Source organism: Schistocerca gregaria, chromosome 3 (assembly GCF_023897955.1).
Source record: "Schistocerca gregaria isolate iqSchGreg1 chromosome 3, iqSchGreg1.2, whole genome shotgun sequence".
In the NCBI taxonomy this organism is placed as follows: Eukaryota; Metazoa; Arthropoda; class Insecta; order Orthoptera; family Acrididae; genus Schistocerca; species Schistocerca gregaria.
The window spans coordinates 174,673,675-174,691,233 of NC_064922.1; the positions used below are offsets into that span (position 1 = coordinate 174,673,675).

General features: G+C 37.9%; 1 protein-coding gene across 8 annotated transcripts in view; it reads left to right on the forward strand.

Moving 5' to 3' along the window:
• Window positions 1-15,244, forward strand: part of LOC126354545 (uncharacterized) — a 51,066-nt gene extending 35,822 nt beyond the window's left edge. For all 8 annotated transcript variants that reach the window (XM_050004282.1, XM_050004281.1, XM_050004280.1 and 5 more), the window contains one exon: window positions 12,298-15,244. In XM_050004282.1, the coding sequence (XP_049860239.1) occupies window positions 12,298-14,488 (2,191 nt within the window). In that variant the 3' untranslated portion in view covers window positions 14,489-15,244. The remainder of the gene's footprint in view (window positions 1-12,297) is intronic.
• The last annotated feature ends 2,315 nt before the right edge of the window (window positions 15,245-17,559 follow it).

Consider the following 17,559-nt stretch of genomic DNA (forward strand, 5'->3'; position numbering starts at 1 on the left):
GATACTGCCTACAGGAAAATTAAAGAGACCTTTGGAGAGAAGAGAACCACGTGTATGAATATCAAGAGCTCAAATGGCAACCCAGTTCTAAGCAAAGAAGGGAAGGCAGAAAGATGGAAGGAGTATGTAGAAGGTTTATACAAGGGTGATGTACTTGAGGACAACATTATGGAAATGGAAGAGGATGTAGATGAAGACGAAATGGGAGATACGATACTGCGTGAAGAGTTTGACAAAGCACTGAAAGACCTGAGTCGAAACAAGGCCCCTGGAGTAGACAACATTCCATTAGAACTACTGACGGCCTTGGGAGAGCCAGTCATGACAAAACTCTACCAGCTGGTGAGCAAGATGTATGAGACAGGCGAAATACCCTCAGACTTCAAGAAGAATATAATAATTCCAATCCCAAAGAAAGCAGGTGCTGACAGATGTGAAAATTACCGAACTATCAGTTTAATAAGTCACAGCTGCAAAATACTAACGCGAATTCTTTACAGACGAATGGAAAAACTGGTAGATGCGGACCTCGGGGAGGATCAGTTTGGATTCCGTCGAAATGTTGGAACACGTGAGGCAATACTGACCTTACGACTTATCTTAGGAGGAAGATTAAGAAAAGGCAAACCTACGTTTCTAGCATTTGTAGAGTTAGAGAAAGCTTTTGACAATGTTGACTGGAATACTCTTTTTCAAATACTAAAGGTGACAGGGGTAAAATACAGGGAGCGAAAGGCTATTTACAATTTGTACAGAAACCAGATGGCAGTCATAAAAGTCGAGGGGCATGAAAGGGAAGCAGTGGTTGGGAAAGGAGTGAGAAAGGGTTGTAGCCTCTCCCCGATGTTATTCAATCTGTATATTGAGCAAGCAGTAAAGGAAACAAAAGAAAAATTCGGAGTAGGTATTAAAATTCATGGAGACGAAGTAAAAACTTTGAGGTTCGCCGATGACATTGTAATTCTGTCAGAGACGGCAAAGGACTTGGAAGAGCAGTTGAACGGAATGGACAGTGTCTTGAAAGGAGGATATAAGATGAACATCAACAAAAGCAAAACGAGGATAATGGAATGTAGTCAAATTAAATCGGTTGATGCTGAGGGAATTAGATTAGGAAATGAGATACTTAAAGTAGTAAAGGAGTTTTGCTATTTAGGAAGTAAAATAACTGATGATGGTCGAAGTAGAGAGGATGTAAAATGTAGACTGGCAATGGCAAGGAAAGCGTTTCTGAAGAAGAGAAATTTAACATCGAATATAGATTTATGTATCAGGAAGTCGTTTCTGAAAATATTTGTTTGGAGTGTAGCCATGTATGGAAGTGAAACATGGACGATAACTAGTTTGGACAAGAAGAGAATAGAAGCTTTCGAAATGTGGTGCTACAGAAGAATACTGAAGGTTAGGTGGATAGATCACATAACTAATGAGGAGGTATTGAATAGGATTGGGGAGAAGAGAAGTTTGTGGCACAACTTGACTAGAATAAGGGATCGGTTGGTAGGACATGTTTTGAGGCATCAAGGGATCACAAATTTAGCTTTGGAGGGCAGTGTGGAGGGTAAAAATCGTAGAGGGAGACCAAGAGATGAGTACACTAAGCAGATTCAGAAGGATGTAGGTTGCAGTAGGTACTGGGAGATGAAGCAGCTTGCACAGGATAGAGTAGCATGGAGAGCTGCATCAAACCAGTCTCAGGACTGAAGACAACAACAACAACAACAACATTGATACACTTCCAATAACTGATTCGACACAATGACGTCTTGGCTCTCATGAATGTTTAATGCACATATTATTGTTAGTAGACAAAAAGGAAAGGTTGGATATTTTGGATCATGTAACATGCATCAAAAGTACAAAACATAGGTTGCCACCACAGGATGATTAAGTCTACTCATGTTTAAAATGCTGGCAGCCGTCTATCATCAATACACAAGAAATTTTTGAAACCCTTTGATAAGCCACTAGATAGGATGAGGAAGGCTGTGTTGTTACACTGTTCATGTGGTGCACATATTGCAGATAATTGTGCAAGGACATAGGTAAGATTTTGTCAACAGAGGACGTAGTCCAATTTGTTGAAAAGGACCGTAAAAAGACGTAACGCTATTCATTTATTCTAAAAATTTCCATAAAGAAAGATAACCATTTTATTCAATAATGATCGTCATTTTCATCAAACAGAGATATAAACTCGTTACTTGGAATTGTTGTATTTTGGCAAACCGCTAAGAAGTAGTCCTACTCCAATCCCCCTTCACCTTGCAAGATCATTTTACACTTCTTTTAGTCTGGGTTTGAGTTAAGAAAGTGATCAAGAATGGACTAATGCCAATTTTTTGGGACTCCATGATTATTATTGAGAGGGCTTCTGGAATAAATGTACGTAAATTACTTTGTTTGACAGAGAAGCTAGAACAGTTTGCGGTGGCGTAAATGCAAAGTATCTGGAATTAATCCATCTTAACACTTTCCAAAATTTCCTCTCTTAAGTGTGCATCTGTTACTTCTTGCAATGTGAGAGAGATCATTTTCTGCATTAAAGACTGTCCCAGCAGGCAGGTACATTAGCATAAATGAAGATTCTGGGTTATTATTTATTTATCATAACGATTTGTAGTTCCAGGAGTCTCAGAAGAGGTGCTTAGCTCACCTTTGATGTAGCTCTTTTCATTTAAGCAAGGGGCTGCATCTTTAAGGAAATTGGTATCTGTCAGGAAAGAAAGGTATTTGGAAAGAATTGGCTGTGACCTATAGTAAGAGTGAACACTGGCATTTGCCTAAATTTAAAATGGGAAACCACTAAAAACCATTTTCAAGGTCACTGGTGGGTCGATTCAAACCACCTCACCTCCCAAATCCAGGGATTGCTAGGTCGGCTCCCCAAGTCAGTGGAGAATTTTGAAAAACAGGTTGTTATACTTTGTTTTAAAATAACATACATCACAACAAAAGATTGAATTCTGACATAGAATGTTTTTTTTTTTTCCTTTTATTGTGAATGTTTGGTCCTTTGGTAGTGCATGAATGCATGCATATTCTAAGATTTAATTGTGTGCAGAATTGCTGGCTTCAGTGATTATAGTATTAAAAGAGTGTAAACAGATTTTGGATGAATTCAAGCAACCTGCTGGAAAAAATCTTTTAAAAATGAACGAACCATGCTGTCTGTCATCACATATTCCTTTCACTCTCCACAAACCCCTCTCTATCATTTCGTATCGGAAATGCTTTTCATAATTGAGCAATGTCCTAGTGACCAGATTGGACGACATTTTGCGATTTGTGCTCTTATTGATAGAATATTGAGCAAATTTTTTAAAGAAATGTTACAATCACCATTTGGTCAATAATTTTTTTTATCAACATTATTTTTGTGCAACACAGACAAGTCAAAGTGTATTTTTATGCACTGATTTTAATTTAATGTTGTTTGTAATGATGTTTACTGCTCCGTTACCTTGTGAAAAACAGAAAGATTACAGTTACAAAGTTCTACCACCCTCCAAACAATGAGTCCAGAACTAACATGAGGCTGCTATAGATAGGTAATTAGGCTATTATAATAGCATTTACATTTTTTTTAACTTATTGTATTGCTAGTGGACAAATCAGAATCAGTTTTTGACTTGTTTCTTGTTACAAACTTATCCAGAATTAGAAACTATCAAAATACCACTCAGCACAAAAGCAATAAATGGTAGCACTACATTAAATTCAACTGCAAGTAAAAAATGAACTGATTGACAAAACAACAACTGAACTCAAGCAAGGCTAACAATTGGTCTTGACTAAAGTAGGGATTGGTGATAGCTGATTGTGCTCTGGATGTATAAATAGTTTAAATCTATCTTCAGCATTGGTGACTTGTGATAGTGTGTCCCCATTTTCGTCATATGACTGAAAATCAAAATATCTTTCAGTTTCACTATATGGCAATTAGAATGTGTGTAATTTCAATTAGGTTATAGAAGGGGTCTGCTCCCATCACACCCTTTGGCTACATCCTTGAATTGTGTGCTACTCCTGTCACAAAGCACTCAGTGGAGTACAGCTTAAGAAGTTGTCAAACAGATCGTATCCTGCAAAAATTAAGCAGAAAAGTCATAATAATAATGATCTGATAGAGTAATATCATAAACAGTCACTCTCTTGATGACTATGATGCTTTGCCGTACAAAACCACTAATGCTGTGGTAATAACACTTTTTTGTTCAAGAGCCTGTACTAACATTATGGGATGGCACTTTGGGCCCCACGTGAAACAGTCTTATTTTTGGCAACCTACATAAATTGCTATATTGTGAGCCTCCAACAGACCAGCAGTAGTAAGAGGAGAAATGAGTTTCACATCAAAATGATGTGTACTTGACCACCTCATTTTTTGATTGCTATCAAGTTTCATAGTCATATCAGTTTTACAGAAGTATGGTGCTTGAGTCGACCCTCAGAAATCACAACTTATTCAGAAAAAAGCAGTCAGATATTTGTGACAAGCAAGAATACAAATGTTATTGCTGCTTGTTTCACTCACAGCAATTTAATCTTTCATATTTTATCAGACTGAAGTCACCAAATCAAACAAACTCACTCCCGAGAGAGTGTGCTCTCACATGTAAATAACATTGAATATTGCAGAATGTACTTTTAGTATATTAATAAGAAAGTCCCAGAATATTAATAAGAAAGTCCCAGAATCTTTTACAAATATTAAGAAATGTTAAAATATAGCTGGGCGTGAACATACTTTTTCTGCCACTGTACTCCATGCCTCTATCTATTGTACTATGCTGAACTTGTACAACTTCTATCATTCATCTTACAATATTCTTAAGGCTTTTGCCACTGGTGTCTCATTAAGTGACATTTAATTATAACAAATCATACCAAAGGTGACGTGTTTGGGATAAGTCATCATTGCCTTGAAACAGCATTCTGTCATAACACGTAAGTTGTGATATAAAAACGAAAGTCCAATTTTGCGTGACCAAAGATTTTCGTTTGTTGACTGCTATTGAGTTTTGTGCTCATGGTGAGTTTTATTGTAGAAGGGCCATTTTGATGTCACGTCCCAGTAAAATTCATGTGACAATAATTTCTTCCATAGTACGGGGATAGGTTGGCTGCCGGTCCCTGAGTACTGATGGGGCACAATTCAGAACACTTTCTGCAAACTGTTCTGTTTCAGATAGCTGCCAACTTGAGCAAACTAACATAATACATGGTGTCCCACTCAAAAGAGGCCCCACAAATAAACATTTGATTAAATTACAATTAAAGGCTTTGCATTAAAACCAGAAAATGTTTCGTGTTCATGGGGAAATAAAGGTGTATAACAAAAGGTTCTGGAAGTGACAGCCCTTGACTTGTAAACACTACATTGTGGATTTTCGTATGTTGCTGCCAGAACCTCTGATGTCACTACCTGAATTTTCTTGTAAATCTTCCAAATTGTGTGGTTTGTTCCTGTAGACCTTGCCTTTTAGGCCACCCCAGAGGAAAAAGTCAGATGGTGTTAAATCACAGCCACAGTCTTTTTGAAATCGCTCTGCCATGGAAAAATGATTCAACCTCAGCCAGGGTCACTCAAGGTGCCATCCTGTTGTTACCAGCTGAGGGTAAGTTCTTCATCGTTAAACTGTTTCACAAATTCCTGAAACATTTCGATAAAAACTGCACTTGTCACAGTAGCCTTGAAAAATATTGGTCCGATGACATGGTGCTCAAAACACGCTATTCTTTTGTGAATGCTTGTGCTGCTCAACCAGTGAATGTGGATTTTCGTTACATTGTATTCTGAGGATTTGCATAGCCAGAGAGGTGGAATCACACCTCGTCACTGAACAACGTGTACTGTAATATTCCTGGCCTCTGAGCAATAAATTGCTGAAACCAATGGCAGAATCTTCGTCATTGACATTCTGTTCCTGTGAACATGTATGGATAAGTGCCAGCTTTCTTCGCAGCTCTGTGACATGTGCACCGTGACATTCCACATTCCTGAGATAAGTGTCAAACAGACTTTGCAGGAGAGGCCAACAATCATCGTTTCATGTCAGTCACTTTTTCTTCCAGTATTGGTGGCTGTCCCTTGCCATGAAAATACAACACCATTCCAATGCTTTTGATCTTGTTCACTAACTTTTGTATGCAACATGCTGATCACCAAACTGCTCAACAAACATTCGCTGACACATCTTAATGGAACCAGTAATCCAGTATTGTTTCATAAGAAACAAATGCTCTTTGACAGGATAGCAGTACATTGTCACGAAACAGTGAACACTGAGCTCAAGCCACAGCAATGTGTGGAAACACACTGTTGTGCCAAACGATTTTGCAAGATGCAGTGGAATTACCGTGCATGTTAGTGGTGCCTCTTTTGAGTGGAAGATTTTCTAATTGTGACAGTATAGTTGCATGGTGAAGTGTTGTTGGTTTTACTATGTCTGTGAATGCGTTTGAATAAGAATAGTACTTGTACTTAATGTTTAAATGCATAGTGAATATGTGAAACCATCACAAAAGTTTACTAAATGATTTAAAAAGCCAGATTTCTTCAACTCACTTCATTGTATTACAACAGCCTGGATTAATTTAATATTCCTTGCTATAAATAAGTATTGCACTTCAAGATGCCCGTCTCTGTAATGCTTATTCACGACTCCAAGTTGCTTCCATGTCAAAATTTATACCACAGCAGCTGATTAGATTGAGTTACACATGCCTGTGAGTTGTCAACACTGCAAGACAAACGATGAAACATCGCCACTGTCTTACTTAGTTCACAGCTGAACTGACCAACATCAATTACAATTAAACAGATCTTAAAATATTAATGTCTCTGTAAATATTTTTAAAAAAAATTTTATTAGGAAAACTACACTCTTAAGAATCTCTTAAAGTTAATTGAAGGTTTTTGATTTGGCATGGGATTAAAAATATGTCGTCGTAACTACTAATACATTTACCCATTTCTTAAAGTTAGAATGGTAAGGAATATGTCGAGAACAATGTATATTATGGCTAGCTGAAACTTGTAGCTGCACCCGCATATTGGTAGTTTTGTTATGCTGAGTGAGGGTGAGGAAGTACGATAGTAATTTATAAATATCTGGATATATAGTGGTGTAGATATGTATGTACATGAATATATGTTTGTAGTATTGGTAGATCCTTGATACTATTACACCTGATATTAAAATGTAGACTTTCACGGCCGGAAATATCATGTCCATTATGCCGTGGTCGGTTGATGAATTCAAAACACGTGACGTCACGCCGCAGTGCGGGAGCGCACGGACACGGAATTTAGCGGCAGTCAGTAGCGAGCCAGTGGGTGTGTTGGACCTTCCATTGAGCTACGGACCCCCTTGAAGATGTCTCCCGCAGTCTGAGACGAAACGTTGGGAATCGAAACAGGATTCATCAACCGACCACGGCATAACAGCCCGGATAATTATAATGGGCATTATTACACCTACAGTCTGCTTTGTTGATGATAAGTATCTTGTGGAAGCAAATAACTAGTCTGCAGTAAAGTTGACCTTGTATCATAAAAGTCATTGAAAAACCTAGTGTTCTGACTTCTGCATCCCCATCAAATGAATTCATCTGAAAGCATGCATTTTATTTTCTAGTTGTATTTATAAAAAACCCAAAATTCATTACGTTTGTACAGAAGCGCAATTTATAGGGATTCTTCTGGGCCAGCTATTACTGGCAGTGAGGTGTTACCACCAGAGCAAAACATAGCAATCATTTCTTCTTCTTCATTTCAATCCATGACAGTGCCTACATCTTTGATGCATTTTCCCTAAGATGATTAGTCACTGATTAATATAGTCAATTAATGGATAACAGTGAAATGCAAACATCACTAAAAGACTCCTACCTTCTACATGGAAAGGGATGTTGTCTCTCTGTTTGTCATATAGCCTTTAAATGATGCCACCGTTGTGAGTCTTCAGGAGTCTTGGAACCTATAAGATGATTGACAATCAACATCAAAAATATGATGGGCTTGTGATTGTTCTACTGTCTGTGTAGCTCTTACGGCCGCATTCCATCCTACACCTTCGGTTCAGTGGATCTGAGATTGCTCCAACTTCTCTTGTGTTTTAGTAACCATCACAGCTCAAGCTCTCTTTGCTCTATGTGCTACATTTTTGAAGCATAATGTAATACTTTTAAACATGGTTCTCAGTCTTACTGTTGGATTTTGTTGTTGTATCTCCACAAAAACTCTCCAGCTCTGCCAGGGGGGCATAGCTAGTCATTATCATAAACCGTGCACACAATATTGGAGAATAATCTATAAACACTAAGTTGCACCAGCATATGTCTGCATCACGCTTAATTATACTACATTTAAAAATGTTAATAATACTAAAAAAAATACAATTTTTCAAATTAGCCTATGTTCTTCCTCAAGGTTCAAGCTATCGCCTAACCAAATTTCATCAGGATTGGTTCAGCAGTTTAGTCATGAAAGCATAACAGATAGTAACATTTGCATTTATAATATTAATATGGGTTAGTGTAAGAGGTAGGAACGATGAAAAATTGGAATGAATTGAGAAGCAACTTGTCAGTTTCATCGTAGAAAAATAGGAAACAGCTGATGTTTTCAACTTTTGTAATCCTGTCTGCCTCAGTTGCGTGTAATATTATGGTATATTGATAATTTTTACTTATGGACAGTCTGACAGCAACTGAATAAAACACAATTTTAGTGCCATATATGTTTCGCCTTTATTTTCTGCAAGGCATCATCAGTGGCCCTGGAATATGTACATATGTTAGCTCATTAATTTACTTTTTTGTCACTGTGCCTATAGTTTATAAACAGTTCTGGTGGTTGGTATTTCGTATTAGTAGTAGTGTTTTGAACTGTACTTACAGGTTGTGTGGACAATATCTTACATATTACGCTCCTGTTGCATTTTTGATGTTGTTCTTCTTCGTATCAATGCTAATTTGTGTTTTTTGTCCCCAAATTTCACAGCACTATGAACTGAACGCTTGTTTCAATGCAGTGCATTGGTTTCTGTTGCCGACTGACAAATGTTTTTGCCAAAGATTGAATTTTATTGCCAAACTTTCGAGTGTAATTATTGAAGTATTATTGAAGTATCTGAGATCTGTTCGTGTATGCATTTGTTTGCGAATATATGTGTGTGTGTGTGTGTGTGTGTGTGTGTGTGTGTGTGTATTTTGGGGTGGTATAAAATTGTGTGTGTGTGTGTCCAGATGGTGTGGGGAAGAGTTTTTTGTTTTATGTTATCATTTCCTTTATTAAGTGTAGTAGGGAGCCTGTGCTGATGTGTGTGTGTTCATTTATCACATGTTTGTTTTCTGCTATGGCTTTCTGGATGTGGAAGTTTTTTTGCATTTATATAAGATAACTTGACCAGAAGAAGGGATCGGTTAGTAGGACATGTTCTGAGGCATCAAGGGATCACCAATTTTAGTATTGGAGGGCAGGGTGGAGGGTAAAAATCGTAGAGGGAGACCGAGAGATGAGTACACTAAGCAGATTCAGAAGGATGTAGGTTGCAGTAGGTACTGGGAGATGAAGAAGCTTGCACAGGATAGAGTAGCATGGAGAGCTGCATCAAACCAGTCTTAGGACTGAAGACCACAACAAAAACAAGATGTTTGTCATGGTTGCCTATTCTCATTTCTTGTTCCATGTTTGTAGGATGATGGTTATGGTGTCTTAAATGCTCTGCAAATGTGGAATGGTTTGTTTCATACTTCCAACACCTGATATGTTCTTTGTATCATGTTTCAAAATTCCTGCATGTCGTGCCTATATATACTGCATCACAACTTTGACATTCAAGTTTATATATTCCTGATTGTTGGAATTTGTCCCTCTTGGTAGCTGGCTGGCTTAGGTGTGATTGGAGGGTTTGCCCAGGCTTATATGCTATTTTGAAGCCCTGTCTCTTAAGGATGTTTGCAACTCTATGTGTTAGTTCATGTGTGTAGGTCATTGTGTACCATCTTGTTCTTTTCTGGGTGTTGTTGTCATTGTGTGTGTTTGTAAGTTTTCAGCTTGTGAGTTCTTTTGTATTCTGGAAATGTTGTGTTTGTTTTGTATTTGTATTTTTATTTTTTGATTGAGCCTGTGCACCACATGTGTGCCATACCCGTTGTTCCTAGCTATTTGTATGAGTGTACTCATTTCTTGGTCATAGGTTCTCTTGCTGAGTGGACCGAGCGAGGTGGCGCAGTGGTTAGACACTGGACTCGCATTCGGGAGGACGACGGTTCAATCCCCTGTCCAGCCATCCTGATTTAGGTTTTTTGTGATTTATCGCACCAGGCAAAGGCCGGGATGGTTTCTTTCAAAGGGCACGGCTGACTTCCTTCCCCGTCCTCCCCTAATCCGATGAGACTGATGACCTCACTGTCTGGTCTCCTTTCCCAAAGCAACTAATCTTGCTGAGTGAGATTCTGTATAATCTATGTAACAAGTGTCTTAGTGCTGCAAGTGTCTGGCTGTGGGGGTGGTTGGATGTGGAATGTATTATTGTGTCTGTGGCTGTTGGTTTTCTAAAGATGTTAAATGTATGTTTGCCATTTTCTTTTTTTATTGTAATTTCAAGAAAATTTATTTGATTTTCTTTTTCAAGTGTGAATTTTATGTTCTGATGAGCTTTGTTTACTTCTGAATGGAGTTCATGTATTTTTTCACTTGGCTCATCTTCCAGACAAGTAATGTCATCCACATATCTGTACCAGTACATGATTTTGAAACTTTCATTAGTGGCTATCTTTTCAAATATCTGATTTTCTAGGTGACTGATGAAAATGTTTGCTAGTGTTCCTGATATTGGGGATCCCATGGGCAGTCCATCACTTTGTAGATAATATTCTTTCTCAAACTGAAAGTAGTTTTGTTCAGTTGTCAGTCTGAGCATATCTGTTATTTCTTTTATTGCATCTGTGGTGAGGTTGCTGTGGGATGAGAGATCACACGCTGCCAGGTCAGGCAATCTTTGGGTTCATGCAGTGTCACCATGCCTTGAAATTACACAGTTACCAAACAGTCGTCACACAGCTCCCATTGATATCTGTGTTGTATGTGCCATTCTCCTCCATGTTGAAACCAACTGTTGGCAGAAAAATGGGACAGTTAATGTGCAATGAAACTTACCATTATGGCAACATACCAAACAGACGCTACAGTGATTGAGCTCCCATTATCATCTTCAAAAAAAAGTAGGGGCCTATAACACCACTTTATGACATGGTGCACTATACAGTAACCTTGCTGTTGTACAGTGGACACTCGTGTAGCTGATGTGGATTTTTCTGAGACTGGTAGTGAAAATTATATCTGTTGATAAAGTCACGAAGTTGGAAGTGAGCTTTGTCCAGCATCTACAGTTGTTAATGACATCATTGTCATTGTGCACTTTTGCTAACATGCATTTAGCGTATCATTTGCACATTAGTAGATTGTTAGGTTGAAGTTGCTGAACAATCTGCATGGTACTTTAAATCCACTTTCAGTAATCATTGAACACTCAAACAATGCAATTGTAGAGACTTTGTGTGATGTTGAACATAGCACTGTTTGTTTCTTATGAAAATAGTTCGCACAGGCTTGATAATTTTTCCCGTATGATTGGTTCGAAGTCTCTTTGTGGATTGCTTCTTCATTCCAGAGCCCATTGCTTCAAAATTTTGGATCCAGGTGTTGATTACATGCTCTCAGGGAACACGATTGTGCCATCCAATGTTGAATTGATACCAAATTTCTTGATGAAAGGCTTCCACTCTTTTCTCTTAATAGGCTTTTACGGTAAAGGCACAGTGCATACCATTCCATTGCCCCATGTTTACTGTTTACTAAGTGGCAAGACAGTGTGAGCAGCATTCCATGTGTCATTTGGCACCAAGTACCTCGGAGTGTTGCCATATCATATTCCAAAATTTTCCATTCGTTTGTTTCACTCTTTACTTGTCATATTTTGTTTCTGCTGTTGTCTCTTGTGTCATGGCAAATAAAGATACTTCTTTCCATCTTTGTTAGAAAATACAGGTTGCATGATACAGCATTCTTTTTTTGTGGTATTTTCAATAGCTGTTTCATTACTGAAGCAACTAATTTCAACAGGCAGTAATTGAAAATTAGTTGGTATTAAGATGATCAAAATGAAAATTAGTTTAGGTGTCTGATAAAGAGAGGAATATTTTAAGCAAACAATCAAGATTAATTTTATAATTGAAGTTTTTCGCTTAGAATGCTTACAAAATAAAATTTCTTCTTGTTTCCAGAACATACACAATGAATCGCAAGAGGTGCGCTGTGGATATGGCCCGTGAACCCAACAGAAGTGTTGCAGAAACATGGAAGGAAGTTGCTATCTCACTGCAGCAGACATTCTGCGAAACCCTGGGAGACTCGGACTGGGAGTCATACAAAATTACAGAGCACTATTACATGCGTCAGAAAGTAGGTTATGCTCTTTTTGGACCACCATCAGGGGACGATTCCAGGGAATATGATTCGTGTAAACTTGAAAAAATACAAGAGATTTGCAAAATACTCATTGAACAAGACAATCACAATTTCTTAGAGGAAAACTCTGAAACTTGGATGTCTATAATTTTTGTCTGTCTGGCTGTGGAGAAAACCGGAAACCACACTGAAGTGGTAACAGAGCCAGTTTTCAGAGTGCCTAGATACTGTAATGAAAATGATATTACAGTTCATTTCATTGACCGCAATGGTCGTGTTTATGAAAGTTGGAAAGATTATTTACAAAATAACAAGCTTCCAAGCTGTTCATATTGCTATCCTAAAGGTGGGGTATACCACTTAAATGTAAACCACCAGGTAGAGGTAGAATTTGGAAAGACTCCAGCAAGCAAACTTTCCTCAAAAATATGCAACGGTCTTGATCTTGCAACTACACTTGTGTCAGCTGGTAACTTTGGGTTAGCCTGTGCAGCAGTGTCTTTCCCAGTAAGTGCACCTATTGTAGCAACATCAGTTCTCACTACAGCTGTTTGTAGTGCATATGGAATTGGTAGAAACACAAAAGAGATCATTGATAGGAAGAAACACAAAGAAACTATAGGGTTAACCAGCAGTGCATCACGAAACTGTTGGCTGTCTATTGTGGGGAATGCTGTTGGTATTTTATCATGTGGGGCTTCAAGAATAATCCCAAAGATTGCACAAAGTGGGAATGCATTGAATATGGAAGGAAGAGTGTGTGTTGCTGCACTAAGTGTTACTTCTTGCACTGTTAGTGGAATTAATGTAGCCAATGAAATATTAAATTTGGATGAGAAAAGAAAGAAAAATGACATCCGGCCATGTGATGTAGCACAGTTAATCTCATCAGTTATATTTTTTGGTCATTCAGTTCTAACTACGAAAACTGCATTTAATCTAATTAGAGAAGCCCGTCAAGGAAGATTGGAGAAATTTGTGACAAGTGTGAGAAGTACTAAGTACAGAAAAGTAGTTTCAGATCTTGCTAGAAAAATTGTTGGCAAGAAATCTGAACTTTCTGAAAGTGGCAAGGTAATCCGCTCAGTAAAATACATTGAAGAATTTGGGGAGTCATTTTTAAATAATGTAGTTATGTTCAAATCAGGTTGTAACAGAGCTTCATACATCATTGATGAGTCTGGAATCAGAGAGTGTGTTGCCTACTTCAGAGACCTCATTTTGAATGCCACAAGGAACTTTGTAACACACATGTCTAACAACTTTCCACAAATTGGGTTTGGAAACCATTATGAGAACTTGACAGCAGCATCTGGAAAGCCACAAGTTCCTGTAGCAGATGCTGGTTTCAACCGTCGAGGGCAAATATTAACACTTTTACGAGGACTTGGTGAATTTAACATACCTCTTCTACTTGATCTTGGAGTGAAGATTTTTAGTGATCTGAAATACCCACTTGGCAGAAGTATTTGTGAAGTTCTAAACATGATTTACATGTTTGTGAAGGAAGTAGTGAAAGATATGGATAAATTGTATCTAGAGCAGCTACAGAAGGAAAAAAGTTTATTGGGACCAAATTTTTCTCAGGTTGAATTTGACCAAAAATATAAAATATCGGGGGTGAGATTTGAATACTTCTGTTCAGTTGCACTAAAAGCAGTAAACTTAGTAGGAGAAGTCTTCAGCATGTTAAAAGAGGCCTGTCTTGTTACTTGCCATAAGGTTGATAGTATTAAATCAGAGAGAGCCCAGTCTCCTGTGTTCAGAGATCTAGTTATACCTTGGGAATATACAAATTCCAGTGAAAATATGCCAATAACGAAGGATCACGCCTTGCAAATTGCAAGAGATCTAACTAATGAAGATTTGAACTGCAACAATTCTGTTGTTGCATATTCAGAATCAGAATTATTTGTTGTAATTGAAGATAAGTCCATACCTTTAAATGTTGTGAGAATAAAATATATAGTTGAATGTCAGATAATTTATGCTTCAGTTATGTGCTGAACAGTTCTGGAATTTGTAACATTTTGTTTTACAGAATGAATCTCTTTATTTACATAAAATGTCTCATTGAAATTCAGCTAATTGAACCTTCTGTTAAATGCTGAAAAAATTCTTAAATTTGTAATGTTTTGTATCCTAGAATGAATCTCTTTGTGGAAAACAAGATAACTGATGATAGATAAGACAATTGATGCTTCAGTTAAGTGATAAAAAATCTTGAATTTGTAGCCTAATGTTTTGTTTTATGAACTGAATTTTCTAAAGCAAGAAGTTTAGTGCCTTAAACAGTTTTACACAGATATTTTGATAGATTGTTTCACTTTATACTACTGAAAAAAACATAAAAACAAGCAGATTTTGTGTGTATGTATTACTACTTTTATTAATTTGAGATGCACAGCCCCCAAATATAAGACGTTGCAGTATCATATACACCTCATTTAAGTATTCTTTGTGCAGATTGGGGATGCAATAAAAACAAAGTGAATAATATACCTTGTGCTGTGTCTAGCACATCCCTAAATAAACTCTTTCGGCAATTGATCAAACTCCATTCTCTTGCTTATGATTTTTGTACCTGATATGTAATTACTCTTTCTAATTAGTTTGATATTGAAAATTAAGTCACAATGCAAAGGGAAAAATCATATTTTATTTGTAAATCCATGATCTGATTAATTACATACTAATTAGTAATGATTTTTCATTATGAATAAGTTAGTAGCTGGGAAATAAATCATAGAAATATAATCTGTACACTGCATTTACAGTCAATTATCACTATATTGCTTATTGATATTTGTGTTCATGTCAGCCACTAACTAACTCTTACCCAAAAGCTTCCAATTTGTTCCACCGAGATTCTCACTTAATCACCTTTTGCAAGTATTCTTATTAATCAGAAACTCACTCAGTTTATGATAGAACAGTTTGCGCAATAATACAATGTAGAGATTTTCTGTCCACCTAGGTAAAAATGAGATGGCTTCTTTAGCTTAAAACAGAGAATACAATACTAATTCATGTGATAACTGCCACTGTACAGCATAGTAAAACTCATACCTTTGATTAATGACTGTAGTTTTGAATTAATGTGTTAAGCCATCTGCTGTCTGTCATACAATTTTATTCTTAGTCTTGAAGTAATCTTTAGTTCTGAAACAGATACTAAATACTGTCTATGCTTGCAAAATGTATATAGTCATATCTGGAAATTGTGTTGTGTGCAATTGTAAACACCTTCCATGACTAGAGATACACTGCACTGATAAGTCTCTAAAATTTATCTGACAAACCAACGAAAGAAGTCATGAAAGTGTTGCCGAGACACCATCAGTCACAGTCTAATCTTTATCTGTGAGTTCATTAGTAACACCATTTTCGACAATCCTACCACCGTGTTCAGCTTAATGAAGTTGCTGTTTCTTCCAAACGCTGTGGGGAGCCATGCATGCCTCCCACCCCACATTCCCCCCCCCCCCCCCCCCCCCCCTCCAATCTCCCTCTCCCGGTGATGCCAAATGGTGGGCGCTTTATGGAACTCAGTTTTTACTGAGGGGACTGGTAAGTGTCATCAGTCTTCTATAACTGTACATGCTGAGTACGCTTTAGTGACCACCATGCAGTGCGGCAGTGGAACGTAGATATTTGGTTAACTGCCTGAATAACAAGGATGGTAAAACTTGTTCTTAAAAAAAGCCCTCAATCTTAAAACTCTGTGTTAAAAAGTAAGTCTCAAGAGGTTGCACACTGTTGAGATGTGTAGTTGTCCTAGGTGGGCCTCTATGTCCCTAGCTGCTTGTGGGAACACCATGACGAATCAACTAGATACCTCCTGGATGGGTGTATCATCTGGGAGTTATCGCACCCACTTATCAAAAGAAAATCAGATTGTATTTTGTAACAGGGCTAAAGAAGTATATCGGAATATTTTTTCTAGTGATCAAGAAGGAGGAGGGACATCTCAAAAAGTGTCCCTTTTCTAAGCACATAAAAGTTTAGAAGGGCTTGCTAGTACCTCAAAATCTGTTAAAAGATTGGGAAAACCATTTTTTGCTGGCTGAAACTAAAAGGTCAAAGCAAATGGGACTTCTAAGAAAGCCCAAATAATTGGGTGACTGATACACATGTTGAGATGCCCAACTCAAGCAGATTTGGTCACGTGCCTCGATGTTACTTACATGAATGTCTCGGAACTGAAACAAGAATGGGCATTGCAGGGCATAGTCGATGTAAAAAGAACATGCAAGAATGATGGAGAGAGAGGTAGGAAAGACTGCCACCTAATTATGACTTTTAATTCTCCACAGCTACCTGAGTACACTGTGTTAGGGTTCCTCCATCTGCTATTAGACCTTACATACCCAAGCGTATGAGATGTTGCTAATGCCAGTGATTTGGCCACACAATACTGAGTTCCGGAGGTGAAGCAATTTCCAGGAAACGTGGAAAAGCACCTCATAAATCTGGTACTGACTGTCTGTCTCCAGCAGTACTCATTAACTCCTCTGGCAGACATACACTCTGGAGCCAAAATTGCCACATATTCACTGAAGAGTAAAATTCAGTAAACAGCTTTCTGGGTGAAGAAACCTGTCCCCAAACTAGATGCTTTGACACAAGATGGGTCCAGTGAACCATTACCCAACACCAGTACTTGCTCATGTACCTGCTAAGCCAAACAGAGTAAAGATATAGCAGTGCAGACAGCTGAGACACAAAGAGAAGGCAACACTTATAACAGTGAGCATAGAGGAGGCACCGCAAGAGCAGAGTGCCTATCAACTTCATGTTTCTGCATGAATCTTTAAGAGAAAATTTGCAGAGAAAGCATCACAGGATTTGGCTCAAAACTTGTCCCTGGTGCCATGTATCTTGAAGTATCATTCTGTCACATCTGACTGATGAGGGAGACATCATGGAGTTAAATTTCGCAACACAAGATCCAGACAACCCTCCACCCTCTTCATTCAACAGGTATCTCACACCTGTCGCAAAGATAGGAGAAAATTAAAACAACACCGAAATGGAATATGAATGGATAGTGGGTCCATTTGTAAGAACTGAGACTC